Below are 26,928 nucleotides of genomic sequence, written 5' to 3'. Positions count from 1 at the left end.
CTGTCCCACATGTCATTCTCAGAGGGGAAATATCAAAAAATTACATGATTTGACAATGCCAACTCATTGGAAAACCATAATGACGGTTAACTCCCAGTGGTTAACTTACATGAGGGAGTTTCACAAGTTTCAGTGTTATGGATATCTCCCTTACTGAACTCCACAGGCAACACCAAGGTATAAGGTGTGGCCAATACTCTAATCTTGGCAAACAAAATAAAATGTCAGAAAAAAATTATATGGAGCAGCTGGGAATAAAGATGCGTAACTCAGTGAAGACAGGCAGAAGGGTTTATATTTAAACCATTGCACTGGTACCAAATGGGGACTTGACAACAATCCTGCATGAAAGATCTGGAGTAAATCAGAACTTGAGCAATGCCATCCTGCCACAAAGCATCATTCTGCGAAATAAAAACAACGTCATCTGGTAAATAGAGGAAATAATCCTCTTCCTTTAGCCAGCACTTGTGCAGCCTAAGCTGGAATATGCCAGTTTTGGTTAGCACACTTCAATAAAGATGTTTTGGAGCAAGTCCAGTGGGGAGGAATGAGCATGACCATGAGATTCAGAAAGCATGATGTAAGAGGAAGGGCTGAGAAAACGGGAGGGGAAAGAGGTGACCAAGGAGATATGTCTACAAGGAAAAAAGTTAATTTTTGAAAACCGTTTCAAAGTTTGAGGAACTTTTTCAGAAGTCACAAAAAAAAAAAAAAAAAACCCACAACAACAAACCCAAACAATTACAAGGGGTAGAGGAATAAACTGTAAGAGGAAACAATGCACTTAAATTACAACCTAGCATAAGCAAGCACTAAGCCTGCATGCTTGTCTGAGGAAGTCACTGAGTCTCTGTTCCTGTCACCTCTTCAGAACAAGTTGTGCCAGCTAAAGGTGATTCCGCCATGAAAAACAGATAATACACCCTCTCAGAGTCCTTTCTGATCCTTTTTTGCCCAGCCATACTGTGGTTACAGAAGATCCTGATCTTCCTAGAAAATATATATAAAGACTCTTGAAGAATTTCTACAGAGCCTAACACCACAGTACTGAGGTTTGATTTTCTGTTTATTTCTAGAAACAGTAAATCATGTGCCAATGGCCAGCACAAACAAAGATGACATCTCAAGTATTTCACTGATCGCTGAAGACTTGCCTGCAGGAAGAAGTTGCTATACATCTAGTTTATTCTGTGGTTTCACACTGAACTAGTACTTTCTCATAACCACCTCTGCGGACACAGTAAGTGTTCAGTAAAGGTGAGGTAACATTTTCCACTTTTGTAATTTTGAAAATGCAGTGTAAATCGACACCTTTGCTTTCTGCAGCCCTTTCCTGTGTAAACACATCCTCCCCAAGTTCCAGAATCAAAACTACTCCTAGCTTTAAATTTGGGTTTTGGATTACAAACCAGAGTAACTTGCAAAATCTGCCCTTCCTAAATCTACATGCTCCCATCTTTGACATAACGTCTTCATGAAAAAGCATGATGTCTTCAAAGCTTTTTCTATATTTGATATGTTCATAAATGATACATTGACAAAGATAGTATTTTTCTCAAGAGCAACATTATCCAAAAGCTCTCTAGACAAAATTTGAAAGAAATATGGGGTGAATTTTTTTTCTTGTTGCTCTGAAAAACCACAGTATCATGAACTTTGTAGCAGATTCTCTATTACTTCCTTTAAGAAATGGATTTTTGAATCCTACTTCTACACTGACACAGAGAGAACAAGATAAATGTGAGACCAGCTTTAGAAAAACAGGTTGAATTACTATCTACAATTTCAGGTATTAATATCCAAATTCACTGAGTTTGCAAAACCAAGCATAAAGAATAGACTTGCCCTCACAAGATATTTATTAACTACTGCTTCTGGTCTGGCTGGAAATACTTTAAAAAAAAAAATAATAATCAATCTGTTGCATTAAATTGCTTCCAGGCAGAGCTAGGAAGCCCAGTTATTTTTAAAGCTAAAACAACAGCAGACACATTTTCCTTATGTAGGTTTGGTTCAGATCCCGTTCAAGCTTGTAATTTTATCTACATAATACCACTTTCTCCTTTGTAAGGGATTCTGGTCTATCATGAAAGGAGTCATCATTAACCACCACTGTAACTACAATTTTTTAAATACTTTTTTAAGTTTAAGCTCATCCTTCAGCTACTGAGTTCCTAGGGTCCCACAAACGATTTTTATTTCCCATTCCCCAGAAAAGGAATTCCTTATGTAAACATAATTCTCTCTTGTTTCTCTGTCATAGACTCCTCCCCTTTTTTCTTTTCAACTTATGAAAAAAATGTTTCATGTCTCTTCTAAAGAAGCAGGATTTGTATTTGTCAGAGTTGTAAAATTTAAAAAGTGTAATTACAGCTAGATGCTACAAGACCCTTGTTATTTTCAACTTAGAATATTCATATAGCACACTGAAAGCCCCATAGACCTTTAGAACCTTCACAGAACTCTCCTTTTGTCCATTTCATTGTTTATTGTACCAAAAAATCTCCGTTGTATTATTACCACATTTAATTTCAAAAGATCATCCATTCTTACCTAGTACAATGCAATACAAAACACGCTGGAATCCTAAAATTCAGCTTAAGCAACAACTGTTCAAACACAAAGAGAAATGACAAATACTGTATGTGGTGAGAATAACCACCACCTGACAACTAATTAAACACTTGTTTGCAGACTAGACTTTCAAGGCAAGTGAGATTTTTCTTCATTAAACGGCACAGGTTCAGCTCAGCTCTGCAGAATCTGAATCTTAGACAGCCATCAGTTACAACTGTATTGTGGAAGTGTCTCTAAAATTTCTAGCCCACACAATTAAGTTATGTTGTTTCCTCATATCACGTTTACTATCTCCAGGAGTATAGTCCCACAGCAATTTAAACCACTTTGTGCTGGGGCTGCCATGTCCTCTCCCTCCCAGCCTTCCAGCCACCCAGTCTGGCCCCTTCCCTGTGCCAGCACTGGTGGTCCTGGGGACAGGAGGTAAGCCAGTTCAGGCAGCCTGGCCAGCAATGGGTTGGATTTTGCAGGGTTAATTTTAGTCCCGTCAGCTCTCTGATACGCAGTTTGGGTAGTTTTGCATTACTTGACAGTTACATCTCAGGGTAAGGACACCTCAATTTATGAACAAAAACGCTTCTCTAACACATTGGCAAAATGTGAAAAGCAATGCACACGTAGAATCAGAAACAAATTGTTGCTCCCTGAAATAACAGAGTATACGATATTATATTTGGGTTATCTATTTAAAATCCGTTGGCATAATCTTCATTTGCCTTTTTATGCTTTTGTTTTTTCAAGAAGAGATAAAAGTTTACTATATGCAGAAGCATTGCTGCCATGTCATTAACTCTAGTGTTGTTGGGTTTTTTCTATAGCACAATTCTGCCATGTCATTTTTCTAAACTAGAAACAAGCACAGTAAAACCATTTGTTAACTTATCTCCCAGAACACACACTCTCATTTTAACACCATAAAATCTCAGCATTCTCTTTACATTGTATAACTTCTTGCTAGAACTTTACTCTCATCAAATATGCAGAAAATTTTATAGATCACTAGGCCTTCTGCAATTTTCAAGCAGTTTTGTTTGTTATTGGTTCATACAAGAGATTCACCGAACCTATTTTAAAGTGACTCAGCTGCTATAGTCCTGGGCTGTCAAGTAATACCATTCTTCCCCCCACCCCCCGTTCCCTCATTTTCTCATCTTGATCTATTCAGAAAAACTTTTGATACACTCATAAGGGTAATGTACCAGGCAAGAGTGACGAATGAATGTTTCTAGAACTGTCTTTGGCTTTTTCCCTTCAGAGATGCCTTTTCTTCCAGTATGAGACCTTTACACTGTATCCAAAAGAACAAACCAGTGAGGTCCCACACCACCTTTATCTGATCTAAGGTGGCACTGCTGTGACACAGACCTCCTGTCCCTCAGTGTGCAGCCCCTTCTGCCAGCACTGGTGATCACACAGACAACTAGTTTTATCATAGCACCCTCACATGGGTTTACTGTACCAGCATTTTATTTATTTATATAACTGTACCCTACTGGAAACGCAGGAATTGACCAGGGTTAGTCAAGGATATATTAAAAGGTATTAAACAGCTTGCAATATGAGACAAAGGTTAGTAGTATGAGATCTATTTATTCTGATGGAGCCAGGGAGGAAAGAGAGCTCCTCTGCTTGTGCAGAAGCCTGCTGGTCTCATTAGTTTGCGTTGTTCTGTGATTCCTCTTTTAGACTCACGTACTATTAAATAATTTTTGTTTACAGTTCATATGATATAGAAGAGAGTGTTTCTGACTAGTAGCAGTAACAATTAGTGTTTACAACCACAGTTTATATACTTTTATTTTTTCCTAAAGAAACAGGGACAAAATTCTTCCTGTATTTTGCTGCATGTTATCTGTCCTCTACCTACTCTATAGTTGAATACGTGACTGCCTTATTACTTTGGTAAGAAATCAGTCCACTGATAAGTTTGATTTATGGTTCAACTAGACAGTTGTGTATGGTTTTTTGAAAAGTATTACTTCACGACTTTAGGAGAACTGCAACAGAATTTATCCTCTCTTATTACAACCTGTCAAGTAATTCTACTTACTTGCACATACCATGAAAAAAATAATATGAAGGCATTAAACTACCAAAAGCAAAGGAAATAATTTATAGAAGCCACTTCATCTCAAAATAATACTTACCAGATGAACTGTTAAATGAACAGCCTAGAGGAGTGTTGATGAGGACAAGGGTCAATAAATGGAGTTACGGAATTAAATGTTTATGCTGTTCATATAAAACAAGTGTCCAAACAGTGCAACTAGAAGACAGGAATCAAAGTTCAGTAGAGGTTTCATAGATATAACAATATACACATGGGGATTTTTCATTCAAGAACGAGTATCAAATGTGTATTTGTTGTTTCTCTTTCCAAGTTCACATCACCTGAAGTGGAAGTATCAAATCTAAAAGGTATTTAGAGCATGTCTCCCATTTGAAATCGATGAGAAGTTCAGTGACAAAATACCTGTGGGGACCCAATCCAATTTCCTGATGGGACTACTCACGCTTTAAAACTAGACACTGGCCAAACTGGGGCCTGAACAGTTTCCACTTTGCTGCTCCTTCAAGCAGTACCCTCATAAAACATCTTGCTGTTGCTCCACCAGAATCTATACAGTGGAAAAAGAAAACATCTTGTATCTTTATATCATACTACTTCTCTGTTGCCCTCTGCCCACATAGTCCTTCACTTCTGCAGAATCCTTTTTTCCCTTTCCAGCAATGTCAGCTTGCTGAAACTGCACCCTCATAACCACACAACCTTTAGGGGATGTCATTCAGCTCTGCTCTGGACTCAGAGGAAACAGGTACATAATACTATGCTCATTCTTCAAATACCTTCTACTGAAAAAGTAATATAGTGATATCCTTCCTCTTCCATCAGCTATTGTAGGCCACACTTCATCATCACAGACGAACACGTGCTGGATGTTTATAAAGCAAAACCAGAAAGCATCAATATAAACAAAGACTAATTCAATCAGCAGGCAGCAGTATAGCCCCTTTGTTTTGTGAAGCAGTGCACGCTGTCAGTACAACACTTGTGCACAACCACTCATGCAGATACACACAAGCTAATTTTAAACCAGCTTAGAAGCCTGGAACTGTCTATAGCATACTCATACTGCTTCATCAACAGGCTTTGCAAACTGCTCAACGCCAGTGCTACCACACGCTGTGAGCTAGATAAGCCTAAGGTAGGTGTAATACATCTACTTACCACCACCATAATAGTGTACCATTAGTGGTACACTGTGATTTCTTGTTTTCACGGAAATTACCAGGCAGATTTGTTTGTGTTCTTAAATGAAACCTTTTGTCCACTGCCAGTTAAAAGGCAAACTCATACTCTATAGCTAAGGGATCACCCTGACTTTCTCAAAAGTGTCTTTTACTGCCACCAGAAAAATCACATACAGCCGTTCTCAGTTTCAATAAAGATCACCAGCCAACACCACTTGGAAAAGAAAGTGGAAGTCTTTTCCCAGACTAGCTGAGGAGGACAAACAGATGTAAAGAGAAAAATGTTGGTCGTCAGTCAAGTCTGTGAAGAACATCCGAAAAACTAACAGGATGTCTGCAGATGAACACTGGTGCATGGCAAAAGCTTGGGAAAAGTAAATGCAAAAAGCTAGTAAGGGACATTTCGAATTACTTACACGTTTAGGCAAAACCAAGAGGAAAGACAATCACTTAATTTGTTGGTTGTCCCACTAGCAATGCTGCAGCAGTCTGCACTATGAGCAACAATTAAAAGCAGGGTTAACAAACAACGCATCTTCTTTCAGTGCTGCAAAATCCTGTCGTTCCTTTTCTTTGAAGCTTTAACTACTTTGTAGTCACTGGATTAGAAGACTTGAGGACATGCATACTTTCCAGACATGCTGAGCCTAATGACAACTTCCTTTTCAAAGCAACAGCCTCACAATGAATAAACAAACTTAAATAGCAAGCCATCCTTTGCACAGAGAACATTGTGACAGATGCTGTAAATTAGATGATGGAATACTCTAAGCAGCATTTCTTCCCTCTGAGCAACCACACAACGCAACACAGAACATCTAAGGAAAGATTTATGTATAAAAACCAAAGGAAGTTTGCTTTATGTTTTTACTCTGACTGCAATGTTCAAAATAACACAAAGAGGGTTTTTAAAATAAATTATCTGAATCAAAGGTATGATTAAAAACTTCAGACGCTGACTGCTTCTAGCTGACATTTTTATTAACTATAACACGTGAATTTAAGATTCTGAAGATAAGCCACAAAGAGGCCTCTTCAAGTCTTCTACACGGAAGATTCTTGGAGGTATCAAATAAGCAATAGTATTCATTGCCTTTCTTTCCTTTTACATTTAATTCTCTTTGACTAGTTCATTTCTTTGACTAGTGGCCTAAGACTGTCATTTTTCTAATTAGTGGTCAAATATATTTCCATGCCAATGACAGTTCTAAAAGCTTATTCACACCTTACACAAAGTGCAGTGAGTTTAGAAAAAAGATCAGCTTTCCTGCAAACAACTGGAAGCTCACTAAATAGGATTAATTTGCCTCATCTGTCAGCTGGTCCTTTTCTTCCGGCAACTTGCATTTCTATGCTGTTTACAGCAGAAAAGAGATAAAGGAGAAAATCGCAATTCCAATACAAATGCTTAACATAATCAAGAAACTCAAGGGGAAAAAAACAAACCCAACGGCAACCCTTGACCCAAGGATAAACTTCACCACTAAACTACTTAACGATTCAATTAATGCTGGCAAAGGTTTGACCTAAAAATATTTAATGTAATCAATGTCATTTATTAAATGCTATGTGAAGACTTCTTGTATTCAAAGCTGTATCGACTTTTACCAGGTGACTTATGTACAATTTCCAGAGCTGAATCTCATTTATTATAGTCAGGAGGGAGCTATAGCTAAATCTCAAGCAACTTTATAGATTCAAGCATTTTACAACTTTTTGTACTTAGGCATTTAAAGGCATTCAGAAATAATCCATACTTGCATTCATTTCTCCACTAACATTGTACTCTAAGAAATCAGGGGGGGTTCTTTATAAAACTCAGTAGAAGTTTACAAACTTCAGGGCCTGCAAAATCATAGCACAGAGTTACCATTATGTATGTTTTGATCTCCAGACATTCTGTTGACAGAATTCTAATATTTTTTTTTTAGACACAATGCTCTGCATACTTTGCAAATCATGTGAATATTAACTTCAGTTTGATTAAACGTTTTTTGGTTTTTTTGTACTTAATGTTAAGAGGCCAAAAGCCTATAAGCCAAGTAAGTACATTGTGCAAACGACCATCCCAGTTTCTGTTGTCTCTTACTTGGTCATATTGTAAAGTGAACACTGAAAAGGCTGAAAGGACATTTTGAAAAATAAACCTTTAAATAAAACATAGATTAACAATGGCTGTTTACCACTACACAAATCTAATTAAACAGAAGAATACCGCTTAACAATGGAAGTACACAAGTATTTATTGCTGTGATTATGGGCTCTCAACCACTGTGCTGCACATTCAGTGAAGAAAATGGAGTCCCCAGTCCGTGCCTACCGAGGTATAGCGCAACCACGCTGTCCACAGGTGGTCGCAATGATTATCACAAGCACGTTTACGGGGTAGCTATATATATATATATATATATACACACACACACCCAAATCCGCTTTTAACGCCACTTTGTGGTTTTATTACTGCCTCCGCGAAGGCTGAAACACTCACCCCATCAGAAGCGTCCCCTGACGACCTGGGCAGGCAGCGCGCAGCCCCCCTGCCCGCAGCCCCCCCCGGCCCGCAGCCCCCCCCGGCCCGCAGCCCCCCCCGGCCCGCAGCCCCCCCTGCCCGCAGCGCTGCCCCCGGCGGCAAAGCCCGCACCCCCGGGGGCGGCGGGCAGGCTCTGAGACGGCAGAAAGGGGCTAGCAGTGGCAGAAGCATAAGCCTCGGTGTTCACGGGCTGCAGGGGGCCAAGGGGAGGAAGGAAAGCGACTCCCGGGACACCGTGCGCACCTCCCTCCCGCTGCGTCCGAAAGACAGATCCAGCTGCTCGGGGAAAAGGGAGGGAAGTGGGGACAGGGACAGAAAGCCGGGCATCTCCTTCCACGTCTCGCAAACGACGACCGTCATCCTCCCTCCGGCCCCGAGAGGAGGCGCTGCCTTCGACCGAGGCCCCCCCAGCCTCCCCCCAGCCTCCCCCCGGCCGGCCGGGAGATCCCCCGGGGGCAGGGCGGCGGGGCAGGCGCTTCAAAAGGGAGCGATAAAGGCACCAGGAAAAATAAACGCGACGGGAACTGACCCCAGATCCGCGGGCTGTAACACACGCTCGCCTCCTGCTCTCCCCCCGTAAACGCCCCAGACCTCCAGCTTTCTGCTGACCCACTCCCTTCCCGGTAATGTAACAAATGGCAAGACCTCGGACCCCGGAGCTGAATAACAGGAAATATAGGCATCTGTCACCTCCCGGGGAGAGGTAAACGGATTAGCGAAAGCAACAAAGGGAAGAAAAGCCCTTTCAAACGTGCAATTGATTAACAAGTCCCCTCTTATCTGCAGTATCACTGTTTTTCCTTAAAGACATCATCGGTCTCCTCCTGCACTTCGGTGCAATTAAGCCACAGACAGGAAAGGCGGAGGAGGGAGAAGCTGCCCGCCCGGAGCGCTCCCGCACTGCCCGGCGGAGACAGCACGGGAAGGGTTACAAACCCGGCATGAAAATGCTGCCGCCTGTCACCTCCTCCCTCAGTCCCTGGGCAAACTGCCCCGGGAAGGAGTTTGCGAGCAAGGTTTATCGGCTGCAGAGGGTGAGAGAGCAATTTTCCAGAGAACGGTTTCAAAAAAGATCAAAGACCTGAATCCGGCAGCTCCTATCTCGCCGTTGGGTTTCACATCCCACATCACCTCCCTCCCCTTTTCTCCTCTGAGAGCACCGCGTCTTAGGCGTGCGCGGGAGGGCAGAAAGGAAAAAAGGAATAAAACGTTTGTGCGGCTTCTTTTACGGGAACTCTAACTCTTACACCATCGCGTCTCTCCAACGCCACACGCTTCCCAAAGTCCCTGTAAATCACGGCGCTCGCCTCGGAGATGCCGGACAAACTGGCAAATGCTCAGCAGACGCGCTGGCTACCACGGCACGAGGTCAGATGTTAGTAAGGGCAGTTTATTCAGCCCTAAAAACAATCGCGGCGCTCGCTGAACCGAGTCCTAGCGTTTGCTGAGCCCAAAGGCCGACCTCCTCACTCCCCGAGGGTCGGCCAGGTACACAGGGGAAACAGGACCCTCTAAAGCTCAGAAACACACAGAAAGAGACCCCGCCGAGCCTCCATCAGCTGCAAACACGGCGGCTGCCCTCTCGCCCACTCGGCTGTAATTCCCCCCCCCGCCGCTCCTGGTTCCCGCTGAGATTCTGGCAACACTCAACCGCCCAAATAATAACACATTATTATAACCACTCCGAGGGGAGGGCTGGAGGGCGGGCGCAGCGAGGGAGGAGGCTCCACACTTTGCTATCCACCCTCGGCAACAACAAAACCCGAACTTTTCCTTTGTTTTCCCCCAGTCTTTCTTACCCCCGCCCCCCAGTCGCCACCGACCAGCCTCGGTGCGCTGGAAGCGGTCGAGGAGAGGCACGAAGCGCCCGCCGCCCGAGCGGGGCAGCGGCGCCGGGATGCGCTAGAGAAAAAGTTTTAGCGAACCGTCCTCAGCGCAGCCACCGCTGCCCTCGCCTCCTGCCAACACCCGTCCCCTTAGAAGAAATCGCAACATCAGGTTTGCATTTAGAAAGAAGAAGCAGAAGAAAAAAAAAAATAAAGAAAGAAAGAGGGGAAGAAAGACAGCCAGAGTAACCATCATCAGCCACCCCTTGGGGATGCTGGCGGCTCCGCCGGTCCCAAATAGATACGCGCAACTCCCCCCGAAACAGAGCCCGCTCTCCCTGCCCGCCCCGTCCCGCACAGCCCGCCCCGCCGGGCAGCGCACCCGCCCCGCGGGGCCCGCTCCTTACCTGCCGCGCGGAGGCGGAGGAGCGCGGCGGCCGCCAGCAGGGCCAGAAGGCGGCCCGCCGCCCCCCGCCGCCCCGCCGCCCCGGGGACCATGCTGCCCGCCCGGTAACAGCGCCTGCGGGCGGAGCGGGCTCCGCTGTCGGTGCCGCTGCGGGGGTGGGGGGGGAGCTCGGCGCCGCCGCGAAGTTCTCTTCGGCACCGCCGCTCCGGCCCTGCGCTCTCGCTAACGGACTGTCCCCGACTGGGGGCGGAGGAAGCCGCGCTCCTTTCCCCTCCTCCTCCCTCTCCTCCTCCTTCCCCAGCATCCCAACGTCACCCGGGAGAAGCCCGACGGAGGGGAGGGGAGGGGAGAGGCGCCGAGGGGCGGACAGGATGGGGACAGTCCCTGCGCTCCGGCACCCTCTGCCGGGGGCCGCGCCCCCGCCTTTCCCTCCGCGCGGGGGTGGGGGCGCCGCGGTGGGACCCCCAGGGTGGCAGGGCTTCCTCAGAGAAGCCTCCAACAAAACACAAATGAGCGGGCGGGGGCCACGTGGACCAAGCCCACCACCGCCTCTGGCCTTTGCCTCCCTCCCCGCTGCTGAACTGACGCCTTTCTGAACCCACGAGCACAAAGTGACCCGAAACAGTTACTCCTGCCCCCAGACGCCCCGCAGCAGCGCCCCGCAAGGCAGGGACAAGCACGGCTGGGATCTTGCTCCGTGCGCCCTACCCCTGCTCCCCTGCTAGCGCGGCAGAAGTAAATTCTGCTTTCTGTCTCCCAACGGGCGGAAAATGCTGCTGCTCCCTGTAAAGTTCTAAACCATTTCAAAGTTATTTACACCAGAAGTACGAGCACTCTGAACACAATTTAAACATACTTTTCAAAATCCTTATTTTATTATTTTTTTTTTGCAGTTCAAAGAAATCGGTACTTTCAGGTAATGCAGACCTGCGAGCAGGCATCTGTTAATTATGTCATAAACTCCAAGAACACAGTAAGACCTGAATATTTGCCATATTTTAAGCTTAATTTTAACAACAAATTTAATCAGATGTGTCTCTATAAATGTAACATGCCTATTGTTTTAGCCTTTATTTTCTAAAGATTTGATGGGGAATAGTGCTGAATACATACAAATCCCTTTAAGTTCTTCCCCAAATCAAGCTCTAAACTCACAATTGTTTCAGTGAAATTAATTTCCCACTAAATTTACTTCTCATTGCAAACAAAGGCAAACATTACAACATGTTCTTTCTTCCTGCTTTTGCACCCTGTTTCTTTCCTCTCAGGTCTCCAGCTCCATCTTGAAAAATCTTCTGGCACTTAAGGATGACATAGGGACGTCCCAATCCCTCTTTGGCAGGAATGTAGGACTGACTGAATTCAGTCCTTTACATCACAACAACACATTTTATAATCACTTTCATAAACATATGAAACCTAATGAAAATGCAGCGAGGATGTTTTTTAAAAGCTTCACTCTTTAGATTAAAGGCTGCTCCAGACCTTGCCTTTTTGGTGGTTAGAAACCTACTACTAATTTTTAGCTGATATGTATTCATGACCAGTTTATACTCCTTATCTCTTGTGCCACGATTATGCTTCCACATAAATAGCTTCCCACTTCTCTTCTCTGTGGTATAAAATGGCCAGAATCACATCTCAACCTTCATTGTGTTACACTAAAAAAAGACTGAATTTTTAAATTTCCTCTGACATTATCAGTTCTGCATTCCCTGATCACCCTAATCCTTTTTCCTGCTGCCCCGTCTACCCTCCCCCCACCTGTATATTTGGAAGTCTTACTCAACCTTTCTGAAGGTGGGTGGGTCAAGCTGGGCAATAGTATTGGAGATGCTTTCTCTACCAGAGCAATGCTAATTTCCTTTCTGTGCTGAAAAGACTGATACATCCTGATGATTACAGCACTATTCCACTTAAAGAAATTCTGTGATGTGTTAGAAGACCCTACATCCTCTCTTTCCTTATAATTTCCAGTGTATATCTAACAGGAAAGAACTGGATCAAAATTCTATGTGCCTCGCAAATCCTCACGCCCCCATGCTTTTTTTTATCTCAAGTCATTAAGACCAGTTCTTTCTGTAAGGTATTCTGCACCATCTTTTATCAAGAATGTCTCTTGGCTTTGCATCTGCAAAAACTTTTGATTGCACGTTTTTAATGTGCCCTAAAGCTTTTGTGAAGACATTAGATCTATATTAAATATTAGAGATCAATAGTGAAGAACATCCCTCCACCTAATGGTTTGCAATTCAAGTTTTCTTACATTCCTCTCAGCTCATCACCCACCTTACACTTTTACCAAGGAAGCCCTATGAACTCCATCTTAACCCATAACTTCCCATATGGAGGTATATAAAATGTTGTCCAGATGAATGAATTGTTATAGGATCATAGAGGGGTTTGGATTGGAAGGGACCTTAAAGATCATCTAGTTCCAATCCCCCTGCCATGCCTAGGGACATCTTCCACCAGACCAGGGTGCTCAAAGCCCCATCCAGCCTGACCTTCAACACTTCCAGGGACGGAGCATCCACAACTTCCCTGGGCAACCTGATCCAGATCTAGTATGTCCTTTGTTTTGAAAAATCACTGAAAGGAAGCTGTTAAGGTTCCCTGACACAATACTTCTTCAGTAAATATGTTAACTTCCATGATGATGTGTTTTCTCCCAAATCCTGTCCCAGAGCTTTGTAGCTTCCTGAGGTCAAACTAAAAGATCTGTAGGTACTGGGTGACTTTTTCCTCATTCTTCAGAAAGACCATCTACAAGAGTTGAACAAAGCCTTGATCTCTGGGGAAAAGGGTAAGAAGGTGTAGCCATATAATGTGATACAGGAAGCATATGCAGCACACAACCTGCAAGTAACAAAAAGGCTATATACTCTTCTGCTCCTTTCCAAAATAAAGCTGCTACTTGTCACTGGCTAGAAGAGTGAGCTTGTTACTTCCCAGTTACATGATACTGCACCTCCTTCAGTAGATTACATGGGAGGGGTGGGGAAAGGAAAGAAAAGGGGGGGAAGTAACTAGGCCTGCAGTTGAATGTATTCTTTGTCCTTTCCCCCATTTTTACTTTCATTCCCCAGTCTAGGCAGTATCTGCTGTTTAGTTGTGATAAGCACATTTTTTGTTACAGGTTGGGATTATCGTTCTATTGCAGGGAACAAATGAACTCACTCAGTGACAAGAAGTGTGCCCAAGAAACTAAAGCAGAGAAAGTGCTGTGACTTCCTAATCAATAAAACTTTTTTGTAAACCTGTAGCAATTACCTGCCTAAAACCTTACAAACTCTATGTTCCTCTGGAGCTTATGATTGTTCAGTTGAGTTTCTTACCTTCCAAATATAACATGGGATAAAACTGCTTGCATAAATTAGTCTACATTTTGCATAATCCTACCAAGAAATAATAATTTGGGGGTTTTTTTCTCTGATGCTTTCAAAAAATCTCACAAAATAACTAGGATATGGATCCAAATAATTTTTGCATTTGGGAATAAATAAGCATTTGATAGAAATTTCAGTTGTGAATTCTTTTTCTGACTTAGCAAGGGAAACTGGTTACATTATGAAGGCTAGATGACTAGACCAAGTTAGCTACTGAGAATTTAAGTCACCTTCATAGCCGCAAGTGATTTTGTCAGTGACCACAAAAACGGCCATTTCATATTTCAGGGAGAATCACTTGGCAGGACTGAGGTGAAGTCACTGCAGTGAAGAAACCACAGTACAAATTCTTGCTCTGTATTGTAGAAAAAATACGTACAGCAAGCAAAGAAGCACGGACAACTGCACATTTCTTCTGAGTTAGTTCACCCTACTCATGTAAGTCATTAGAGTGCTCACTTGTGTTCTGCAGCATATGGTCCCAAACTGTTTTGTCACTGCTTGACAAAGCAAAAGCTGTGCATGTATTTGTTTGCATGGCCATATGGTATGTGCTTGATAGGAGTAGTTGAGAGCAGTGGGCAAAGCTGGAATTCAGCCTAAACTTGCTTGGAAATCCCTGTCAGAATTTGAATGGATTTGCTGTGTGTGTCTGCTTTCATAATAAATACAACAAAAGAAACATTAAAGAAAATGTAAGATTAGATGTGGTTCAAACTTCAAGGTCTCAGTGTTCCTATAATAATTCTACAAGCATAGGTAAGTTTTAATTGGTGCACTTTGTATTAAAAAAATTTATTCCGCATCTAATCTTTCTATTCCTTTAATGAAAGCAGTGCAGAAAATATTATTGTGGACGTTACCTACATGCTTCACATTTTCAGGATAAACTTTTGGGCTTTCTTCCACAATGGTAATGTACGCACAGAATTCTGCTATGGGCCAAAAGTGAGAAAAGGATGTAGGCGTCTAAAACAGGATCCAGACAGGCTTCAGACACCCAAGTCCAAATCTGTAACCTCAAAATGTACCTGTTTAATCCCGAACACCTCAATAGCTGTCTCCCATTTGGTGTAAACATTCCTTGCACACCCAGACATTTATACATTGCCAGAACTGCCCTGTCCATAGCAACCGAACATCCAGTTCCACTGAGGTCCAGAAACTTCCCCAGCACAATGCTTGAGGCTGTTGACAGCCCATGTCTGATTCTGACCACCCAAACAGTTTTAGCTGCTGTCTTCTGAAACTGCACAGCTTGAAGGAAACCATGGTGATGCATGCACTGGTCCAGCCCATACCAGCCTGTAGTACGAAGAGCTGGGCTCTTGACCCTTCTCAGCACCTAGGCCCTCAGGGAGTGCCTTGGCCACAAGACACTATGCAGAAGAGTGGGACACTCCCTACCCCTCTTACTGAAGCTGTGCCATTGTATATAAACACATGGGAGAGTCTTGGGATGGAAGTGAGAAAGCACAAGGGGAGGCCCAGCTGTGTGTCTTGGGCACTGAACAAGGTATAGGGCATCTATGAGACTGGTCACCTTGAGAAACATTACAGTTAGCAAATCGCTGAATAAAACCAATTATAACTTTGGAGCAGCCACTCAAAGAATTGCATGTTCACAGTCTATCTGCACATTTCCAATCTTTTTATTTTTAATGCAACTTGTAACTATCAAAATAAAAAAAAAGTTAAAAACACTCATCAGACAACCTCTTCCTCTGCTGGAAGCAAGATAGTGTCAGTTTTTGATCCACACTTTTATACCATTATTTATCATGCTTTATACATGATATTGAGATACATGTGTGTATATTAAAATAGCTACAACAAATATTTTGAAGGAAGTATTTTACCTCAGGAAGGTAAAAGCCCATTTCTAAATGGGCTCAGGAGTCATCTCCCTTCTTGCTTTTCTTTCCAGCTCTGCACATACAAACATATCAAGCAGTATTGCCACAGAAGCTGGCCCACCACAGAACAAACAGATCTGGCAAGTATTCACATCATCTACACTCCTTCAAAAAGAAGAGCACCAAGGGTATTTCTCACGCCCAGAACAACAGGAAACAATAATCAAAGCTTTTCATGTATTTCTAAAGTTTGGATGCAGACAATGCTCAGAAAAAGAAAGCTGACACCAAGTTGTAAAACATACTCACCTGATGGCCTGAACAACAGGCAGCATCTTCAGACTGATGCCGTCTCAATCCTCTTAGTCATAAAAGATGAATCAGAATCTGAATAGAGAATGGGGTTTAGTTTTCCATTATAAAAATCAAACAAGAACATAAATATCTGAATTAATATAATTTAGAGCTCAACTAATCTTTGAAATTATTATGATTACACTGAAGACTGAGGTTGGCATTTAGTCTCTCATATTCCAAAAAACCCCCCTAAGGTTCTTTTTTCATGGAATTTTCATTGTTGTTTGTCATTAGCTGTATTGAAATACTTAATATGAACTTATTTTAGTTGTTTATATCAGCCATCACCATGGCACTAGAATGCTACAGTTTGGTAAATAACATACGAACAATTAAAATTGTAACTATTTAACTTATGTCAATTGCAAAACAAGCTCTAGCTGTCAAGCTGGAACACCAACATTCACACATTTGATGGATTTCAAAGTTTCAAAAAAGGGTGTCTATGTGCCCTTAACACCCTAAGGTAGCTGCTGAGTTCATACAGAACTATAAATCCATTACTCAAGCTCTCGGTACTAGGATGCTATGTTAAGTAGTGCAGTTTACAAGGCAATACCAAAAGTACAACATTCTTTCAGTGAGGGAGACAGAAGAATGTGAGTGGATCCAGACAGCAGAGCATGGCACACTATGCAGGATAAAAATACTGATCAATTTCAAGATACATCAGATCTTCACAAGTCACCACAAAACTATATACTGTTTTATTTTGAAAGGTCATCATCTGAACGTGAAGGTGTCAAGGAAACACTGAACTGAACCAAGTATTTAAAAGTCAGGACCGAAGGGGTATTGACTACAGATAATACTCTCTGGAGATCCTCGATGTGCAAGCCTGTGCCTAAAGAATAGTTGTGGGGGAAGCCGGGAAAGGGGAAGGAAGAGAAGGTGAGAACTTTTTTGGTTTGGGTTGGGGTTCTTTGTTTTGGGCTGGTATTTTGGTGGGGTTTTGTTTTGTTTTCTACAGCTAGCCGTTGCTAGAGAACAGTCAGTCTTCAACATTGGCATATGGGTGTTCATGACCACAGACAGGAATCAGAAGTCGCATACTCTTGTTGCCAAGAGCACTTAAGAGTACTCCAGATGGAAGAAATATCATTACAAGATTTCCAAAAGTGCATCAAGGAATGTCTTGGATTTAGGGGGGGGGGGGGGGGGGGAAAGATGGATATACTTGAGAAAGAGGTAAAATCTGAGAGAAAACTAAAAGCAGTCAGCACAAGCTCCTATTTCTTATAACACAGACATGATGTTTCTTGCAACTCCTCTGCAAGCAGCCCCCAAATGGACCACAAACTCGGTCTAGCGGAAGCAGGCTTAACACGCCACAATCCTGCACTAGGGATCAGTCACGTGGTAAAGTGAAATTCCTCTCCTTCCCTCTTCTCTCCCCAAACTTGGGGACACCTATGGCATACACACATAAGGGAGCAAGACTGACCATGGGAAGAACTTCAAACACAACACACAAACAGTAGTGGGAAGATGAATACAACTACAATCCATCAGGTGCTGCTGTGCCCATGGCATGGAGCAGGTGAGTGCAGTCGGCTCTCAGTATATGCTCCCCAGTGTTCTCGCTTTCCTCTACAACCCTGAGGAAGTTTGCCACATTTTTCCCTTCTCTCACCCACAGTCTGAACTTTAAGTCTTATGAAAAGAAAATTCGGCATACTGATGAATATTAAAATATTTAGGATACCATAAGTTAATAAGGTATTCTAAAATATTCACAGATCATTGTCTGTATCTCATGAATGGGAACCTGAAAGTGTGACATGGAGTTGAATAAGATGTACAGGCATGAATAAAACTGTTTAACACACACGCAACTAGTCAACAGTATAGATAACAGGCTTCACACTGAAGTCCACCAAAGAAGATGCGATTACACTGAATTTACTTTTGAAACATTTTAAAGATTGCATAAAACCTTTTCTCCTCAGAGAGATTTGCAAAGTAATCAGCTGGAAAGAAAACAACTGGGTCTCTGACTCCCATGTGGATTCTTGAGGTACTCTATGAAAAGCAGCATAGTGCTAACAAGTAAAGATATTTTAAAATAAGACTTTTTTGTTCTATACAGATACAAGGCTGCACTATGTCTGAATCAGCTATCAAATGGTTTTGATGTTGCTGTGCTGCTACTTGCTATATATGTATGTATATGGTATTTTTTCCTCCGTTGTTTCACCTTCTCTGTGTACCAGTCCCATAAATACATACTTCACAAAAACCAGAAAAGTGAGCTACTTCTGTTCACTTAAAGATGCTCTCTACCTTTTCTCATTCCTTTTACTGGAATACAAACAATCAATAGTTACTCACTACACAACTACAAAAAAAACAGTCTGTGCCTTTTTTGTCCCTCTTCTAGAACTTTGTTTTTATTAAAGTGGATTTTAAGATACTTAGTTATACCAACTTTTCTATGCAGTTATATTCTCTAAATTCTACAAGCAGAAACAACCTTACTGAAAGCAGCAAGAATTAGAAAAATTATTCATGTTTTGTCTTAGATTTAAATTGCAAGCTCAGTCTGGTCTGTCAAGGAAGATAAGCAATTGCTGGGGGCAGATTAGATAACTCTCTTGAATGAAAAGGTCTTACCTCCATACACAACAGAGGGAGAAGAAAAGGGACTGAAGGCAAGTAAACTGTTTTTATTAGGGAATCAATGTATTTGTACCTGGTCAGCTACTTTGGTCACACCTTGTCCTGTTTCACTTCAGGAATCTGAGACTATACTTCCTGGTTTGAGTCTCATTTATCCAATTAAATTTGCCTAATCTGAGGCTTTGCTTACAGGGATCAGTACCTCTCCTCTGGCATCAGTCAGCATTCCCCACTTCAGGCAAACAGGTAAGGATGGATTATCAGATCAGTCACCACCGTTGTCCCCTAACAGCTGTAATTTGACCAAGATCAAACAAAAGAGAACAACTTATGTTGGTTCCTGTGTTGTTCAGAAATTGCTGAGACACACATTTTGACGGAGGTTTACCTCACTTGCATAACATCAGCCGCTGCACTGCACAAGTGTCTACCTGCCTTATGTGAAAGCTTCTTAAATGAACGCTCCTTGATATCTATCTTTCCTAACCAACCATAGCAGCAGTCAACTTCTTACAACAAATCTGTAATTAAATTAAATAGCACAGTTAAATTAGACTCAGAAGCTCTGAGCTATTGCACAGACACGATGATATCTCTGAGACACCACTGTCGTTTTTGTGGAGAAGAGTTCATCTAAGCAGGCCCAGCATGTGCCAGTTGCTGCCTTGTGCAACAGCTATAACGTTACGCAATGCTGGCCCAGCAAAACCCAGACCCTGAGCACAACCGTCCTCCGTCAGAGCCTCAGCAACTACAGAGCTGCATCAGAATCAACCCAGCTAAGACAAATAGGAAGCAGAGTAACAGAACAGCTTGTTTCCAGCTCTGAGCTGAAGCCCTCTGGGAACGTGATGGACAAATGGAGAAAGTCTAAACAGCACTTTTTCTCCTGCTTGTAAGTTGTGGATAATAGGGAAAGCAAAGACAATGGGAGATAGTATTATTTTTTTGTGTGGTTGGTTCTAAAGTACTCTATATATAATAGCAGTTGAGTCAGACAAGAAAGCATAGACTGATTTGTTAAAAAAGCTACTGTTCAGTCTGTAACATTAAATATACAGAAGTGGTCTATTTAAACTTTGCTTTTCTAAACTTGTACAGCTTTTAACTCATCAGGAGAGGGGGACAGACAGCAGAGGTACTTGTACTTTTGAAAGGGTAGGAAAGGAATTAGGAGACTTGTGTTATATAGTGACTTACAGTGTACAGGGTTGCTCACACTGAAATGAATCTGAATGGAGCAGATTGCCACTGAGCCACACATGGCACTAGAAGTAAGAACAACTAAATAAATACATCTGGGTAGAACCAACCATGAGAAATCATTTTTTCCACTGTAAAATGTGGGGGAAAACTGGAGTATTTTTTTAGCAGAACTGTTGCCAGTGGGGCTGAATGTGAAGCCTAGAGCTTGCCATGGATGCTAACCTCACTGAGGAAGTTTCTTTGTCAACAGGAGCCTGAGCTCCTAGCACACGGAGACTGTATACTGGGTATCTACGTATTTTATTAATGATGTACCACAGACATAGTTTTATCCTGATGTGTGCATATTATCGAAATAAAGACTCTTACAAGATCTTCTAATGCAACCAACCACCAGTACCCCAAACCCACAATGTTTTTCTTTTTGTTTGAATTCTTTGGAAACAATTTCATTAAAGTAAAATGAAGAAGACAGAATTAACAGTGCAATAAGGATAAGATAACTTAAACCAGAGTTCTATATATACATTCTACTTTCAGTTTGTTTATATTCGTAATTTCATAAAATTATCTGCTATTATATTCTCAGGCAAGAAAATTCCAACAAAAAATCACCCATAACACAAATACATTCCTCATCTACAACATGACTGAGTTAATACTAAGGCTACTCTTGGAAATTTAACTTTTGCTGTTTACTTTCAGTTTACATCTTCAACATTTTAAATAGCAGAAATGAAGCAACTGTTACTATGCATTCCAGCCCAAAGCCTAATCAAAAAAATCTTGTCTTTAGCATTGATAACCATGCCAAAGGACTGTGATGTTTAAGACCTTTAAAGTTAGCCTTCCTATTACCTACAATAAACTTCAGGGGGTTCATTTTGTTTATTTAGTGGAGTATAAGGTCGAGGTGACTTCTAGGACTACTTGAAGCTATAGCTTTTTTAACTTCCATTAGCATTAGTGGGAATCACATGCATGCATCGGTGGCAGGATACACTCTAAAAGAATCCATTTTTCAATCAAAAAGTAGATTTAAAGACCGATTTCTATCAGTGTGCTTTACATGAGTATGCAAGGATTTTGATTTGATCTATGCTCAGCAGGGGTGCCTGTTATTCAAACCATGTGGTATCCCCTTGGTATGTAGGGTATAATACTGCTGCTGTCAGCATTTGCTTTAAAATCTGATGCAACATGTTACAAAGAAGATTTGAACAATCATAACTAAAATTTGTTGGGAAGACTTGAAACAAAGGATTGAATGAAGTTGAAAACTTATGGAAACAATAAAATCTGAAATGCTATAAAAAGAAACTTAGTATCCACATGGGAACTATTCTGCAACTTTCTTGGCAAATTTTAATCAGACATGCCTAACAAAAGTAATATAACTAAACTCTATATAAACAAAAACATGCATACCTTCCAACAAAGGTATTAAACATTACAGTTAACCTTTTTTTAGGACTACCATATATAGGAATACTTAGCACAATCTGATGGCACTGAACTTAGAGAAAAATGCATAGCTAATTAGCAAAACAATTTCCGATACATACCTGTTTATCAGGTCATCTTTCACTATTTCCCACCCTACAGCCTGTATTTACATTAACATTTATATCCAATGTAACTCTACTAGTTTTATTCCATCTAGCTTTATTTGGTCTTATTAAACCTTAGGAGAGACTTTTCTGTCCAAAACACATAGACTGATTAACCATAACCTTCCCAGCCTGCTGTACTTAAAATTAAATACTATCAGTGTTGCTACAATTTGGTATTCAGACAGGCCTGTCAGAAAAAATGAAGGAGTACAGATCAAACAGTTGTTTCCCAAAGAGATCGAAAGCTTTACTGTGAATTACACCGCACAGAGGCAGAAGACATAAGACTTGGAAACAGAGATTTACCTCGTAATACTTTGTACTATACAACTTACTGGTTCAGAGGTTTTCAAAGTCTTATGGAACAGTGAATAAGCAACCCAAAGTTAAAGAAGCTGTGTAAACAACTTTCTAGAGGTGAAGAAACTAAAACCATGGAGAGATTGACCAAAATTTTATAGAAATCACGACAGTATGAGAAATAAAACCTGCATATATTAAAACTTGTACCCCTTTGACTTTCAGTCTGTGCTTCAGAAGACTAGCCTTTATCTACACATAAATCTCCTCCTCTACTCAAGCAGTGAAGTCTTCTCTGCCAGGCTTTGCTTGCATTACTTCTAACACCTTGAGAGCTCAAAAGTGATGTGGAAGCATAAGAGCACACCTTAATGTACAGCATACAATGTTTCCAAACATGGAAAAAACTACAAAAAGGATAGTTCAGGACAGTAAAATGTATTTTTCATTGTTTACAGTGACATTAAGTAGAGGAAATGAGACCAGCACTACAGGATTTTACTGTTAAAGTTGTCTGGTGTTGAGTCCTTTTGCACACTTAAGATCATCAAGATCTTAAGAAAGAGAAACAATACTCTTAAATGAGGTAAAACCATCTTTTACAGGCATTTTCTAGTCTGCTGTAGGCGTCGATCTGGTAACAAGTTGCTGGGTCCAGTATGGTTAGTCTTATAACTGTGTTCAGTGGAAGCTTTCTTGTGTCAGTAAGACTAGACTCCACCACTATTGATACGCATTTGATTCTGCTTCAGAACAGATCACAGGGTATCTTGAGATCCTTTCCATTTTTTAACTTTTTTTAAATAACAAGATGGGTATTATTGTTAATACATAAAGTGTTAAAGCCTGTAATCACAATGAAATGTCAAATTCTACCACGACAGACAACTGTTTTCATGAACATGAACAAACACTGATGTATCAAAACTAGTTCATGGAGATGGAAACAACAAAGTTGAAACTGAACAGAGTATTTATAACAGCAAAAAAATTATGCCTGCATTTTTAAGTTATAGTCAGTATTACTTTTCAGAGTATAGATTCTATCACAAATAATGAAAATCACTTTGAGGGACATGTTGGTATTATCCAAGGATAAAAGTTCTGGTGACAGTATGCTTAATTTTCCACTGGCGAAAGAAAAGTACATCTGAACTGTGCTTTTGTCATGTTATCCTACTGATTGGCATGTGCTTACGTATTTCTTCTTCTTTTTGACCTCATCATAGCCACTTGTACTTGCCAACTCCATGTTATAACCCTGTGGAGATGGACACAAAAGCAATACATCCAAATAGAAAACTTAAATATTTTCCTCAGTTTAACCAATGACAAAGATTCTATAGAAACTTTTCAGTTTCTATTTTCAACTACTTCCCTTCAATTTGTATGGATTATTTATTATTTTTAAGAAAAAGGTGGTTTATTAAAAAGTAATGATGGACCAACAATAAGAAAACAACAATGTATTAATTGTGTTTTATTCAGTGTTTCATTCTCAGCTTAGGAAGCCAGCTTCCAAAGCACAAAAGAATCACTAACATGTGGGGATGTTTGACTTTCTCTTAAATATTTCCTCCACCTACTGTATATCTACTGCATATATAGTAATATAATACTGTATATTACTTACGTAATATAGCAGACATTTATTTTTGTGTTAGACAGATAAACGATGGTATTAGAGTGCAAGGTTTCTTAAAAAGTAGTGTTGCAGGGACTTTATTGATCATGAAGCACAGAACCAACCATCAGACATGGTACAAGAACACATAGGTCATGCATGTTTCTAGCCTTTTTGACTACTGATCCACTTACCTCCCATACAGTAAGAAAGGTGTCCAAACTGTTCCTGCTGTAAGACATTATGTGCAAAAGCGGTCACTGAATTTAATGATACAGCTTCCATAAGCAGCCATTACTATCTAGAAATACAATCCAGTCAAAAACTACGAATAATTTTTTTCTTATATCAACAGAATATTTCTAAAAGATATAAAACCTACCTCAGCTTCAGTTCTCCGTTTTGCACCAGTAACACACTTTTTCTCATTTCCTTGCTGATGTATTCCTATGCTATCAGTTTTATCCCTAATACATGACACCTCGTATTTCAGTACATCATTCCTTATATCCTAGCCCTCAGTACTTCATTGTCATTTCTGAGTACCACAATAAATCACCTAGGGATAACTGTTGTACCCATAGGAGGACAAAAACTGTGATCCAACCTCAAAGTCTGTTAAGTATTTCAGAATACCAGTTTGATGAGCCTGAGCAGGGAGTTCAAACAGGAGAGACCTATATCCAGAGGGATTTTGAAGGTACGTGCAGTGGACTGGTTGCATCTCCAGCTTAACAACTCTCCACACTCAGATAGGTACTGTACATTCCAAACACTACCACCAAACACAAATCCCTAAATAAGTGTAAAAGTTAGTATTTGGCACACCTTGCCTACTAATGTGATCTGTGTATACCTCAACGCTACAATAATTTAATTTATAACATTACAGATCTTCTTTCAGTTCAGGAACCTCAGAAGCTGGGGTGGTGGTGGTTGAAGTTGTTCTTCAGATTTTTTAAAATCAAGCACTGGGGGAAAAAGTACAATTGAAGCCATGGTTTGGGTATAAATACTGAGTCAGACAACTGTTTTTTATTTTCATTTTTGTTTTCATTGACTGAGAACGTAAATTGAACTTTAGTGCTATTGTGCTTTGTTCTCTCTCTCTGTGAAAATGTGTTCTGCATTAAATTGCATGGATAAACTAGAACAGCTCCAAATATCACCCTTCAGCTTTTGTATAACACAAGAGCCAAGAAAAGATAGAGAATGTGGTTTTATGACCAACAGATGGTGTAATTGGTATCATAGATGTTTTTATGTCAGGGGGTCGTAGGTTCAGCCTCCATCTGGAACATTCTCAGATCTGCTGTGTAGCTAAATGATTAAAGAAGCTATACCGGGTCAAAAACACAACCACCTGCCTGAGGGTAAAAGTATTGCTTTCTTCATCGAGCTGTTATGCTACAGTTGCCTCCCGTAGTACAGTTCTCAAGCCAACCAATGCAGCAATTAGTACCAACAGGATTCAGTAAAACATTCAACACCAATTTGCTCATATCCTTCAAGATTCTCAGTAACTTTTGATAAAACCTATAAAAGTCTAGTTTGCTTACTTGAGTGAGAAGCTGTTCTAACTCAGGCTGATACATAATTTCAACAGGCCAAAATCCAAGGAAAAGGAAACAAGTATGCTGGGCAGACCTTTGGAGATTCAGCACTGGTCAGTTGGCCAAGAGGGCTCACATCTCCCCACCAGAATTAGATACATTTGTATTCTGTTGGTAAAAAGCAACATTAACACTCAGCACAATTGCTCGTAGCAACACTTCCTGGATTAGGATCAGAATACCCACAAAAATGCTCTTAATTCTACAGTATTGGGATTATATAGGGTAAGTATTAGCAGTCACTATGCCCAAAGTCAGTGACGCCGTGACTTCAGTGGAAGCAAATACACTCACTTCCATGAGGCAGGGATTCTGCTGTTAGTATCACCGTCACATGGTGCACCAAACTTGCCTGGGATACCTCATGATTTAAGTGCTCTCTATGGTACTGATCAGCTTACCTGGCAAACACTGGGAACAAGTAAAATGTTTGTCTAACAAAAAACCTCATGCATATTAGCACAGTTTCAAGCAGTTCTGCCACAGAGCATCCCATTACTCTTCACTAACTGTATAGCAGTACTCCTAAGACAGACAGAAATAGTGGTCCAGAATCTGAATTTTAAAGATAATGCCACCAGGATCAGTCAAATGCTTTCCATTACTGCATTTCATGTGCTCATACATAACAGAAGGGTCAAACTTTCTTTCAAAATGTCAGAGGGCTCCCTTACATTACATTTCAAGGATTCTCCCATGCTAATGAAAAACCTGGTATTTATTAGTACTTAAAAATAAGCTTTAACACAAATTAAAAGCTAATGTTAAATAGACTGGTTTATTTCCAGAATTTAAACACAAACCCTGTAAGTGAACATAAACACAAAGAAAAAGACATGTGATCTCATTACTAGCTTTAAAAGTTTGTTTCCCTGTATGACTGAACTGACAGCCTGCTACATCTCTGCAATCACATGCTGAAGATTACTCTGACAAACCTACCTGTGGCCAAGCTTGAAAAGCAGAAATTTCAGCTGTTCATGTGCAAAATTATGTGCTGCTTTTTGCAGATCCCTTAGCAAAATATACATAAACATATGTCTTCTGAAAGCAGTTACTTATTAATGGCAGGTGAAGTTTTAATTGCACTTTTTTCAATACTAAACATGCTTTTGCATAAGAGGTCATTCATAATGTGTTTACTAGTATAAGAAAAACTAGGTATCTAGGGGGTGGGGGGGAGAAAGGCATATTTTCTCCCTCATATACACAGAAAAAAATACACATTTCTAGTTTTACTTACCAGAAGCAATGAAGTATTTTCCTTTAACAAAGGAAACATGTTCTCTCTGCTGCTGAGCACCTTTTCTTATCGCCTCTACTATGGGAAGGATAACAAACATCACATTAATGTAATAACATATATTTCCATTCCAGTCATCTCTGACTAGCTGAGACATTTCAAGTGGATGTAGGATTTATGAAAATAAATAATTTTAGCTGACCACATTGAAATATTTATATTAGCTGCCAAGCATATTGCTTAGACATTTAAGTGCCTCCAAGTGGGAAACATCATCAACATAGCTATTCAGCAGCCAAGAAAGTAAGTTTGTTGATTTAAGTACTCCTATGTGAATTCATGTAGCCTGCCCTCATGGGTATATTGTGTCCCTAGATTACTGCTCAGGAACATCCCACAGTTTCACATCGTTCTTGGAAAAAATCCATATTGGAAACACTTTACAAAATAAACAGGCAGAGGACTGCAAGTAGTAAGGAGGTCATACATCCTGAGACTGCTGGAAACACAGCAT

General features: G+C 41.0%; 1 protein-coding gene across 1 annotated transcript in view; it reads right to left on the bottom strand.

Annotated features, from left to right (window-relative positions):
- The window catches only part of ROR2 (receptor tyrosine kinase like orphan receptor 2), a 154,396-nt gene extending 143,559 nt beyond the window's left edge, over positions 1–10,837 (bottom strand). Inside the window, exon 1 of the mRNA XM_056325466.1 lies at positions 10,596–10,837. Coding sequence (XP_056181441.1) covers positions 10,596–10,686 — 91 coding nt within the window. The 5' untranslated portion in view covers positions 10,687–10,837. The remainder of the gene's footprint in view (positions 1–10,595) is intronic.
- Between the last annotated feature and the right edge of the window lie 16,091 nt (positions 10,838–26,928).

The sequence above is a fragment of the Falco biarmicus genome, chromosome Z, assembly GCF_023638135.1.
Source record: "Falco biarmicus isolate bFalBia1 chromosome Z, bFalBia1.pri, whole genome shotgun sequence".
Lineage (NCBI taxonomy): Eukaryota > Metazoa > Chordata > Aves > Falconiformes > Falconidae > Falco > Falco biarmicus.
Note: the sequence above shows the minus strand (reverse complement) of the source record. Positions and strands in the feature narration are given on the sequence as shown.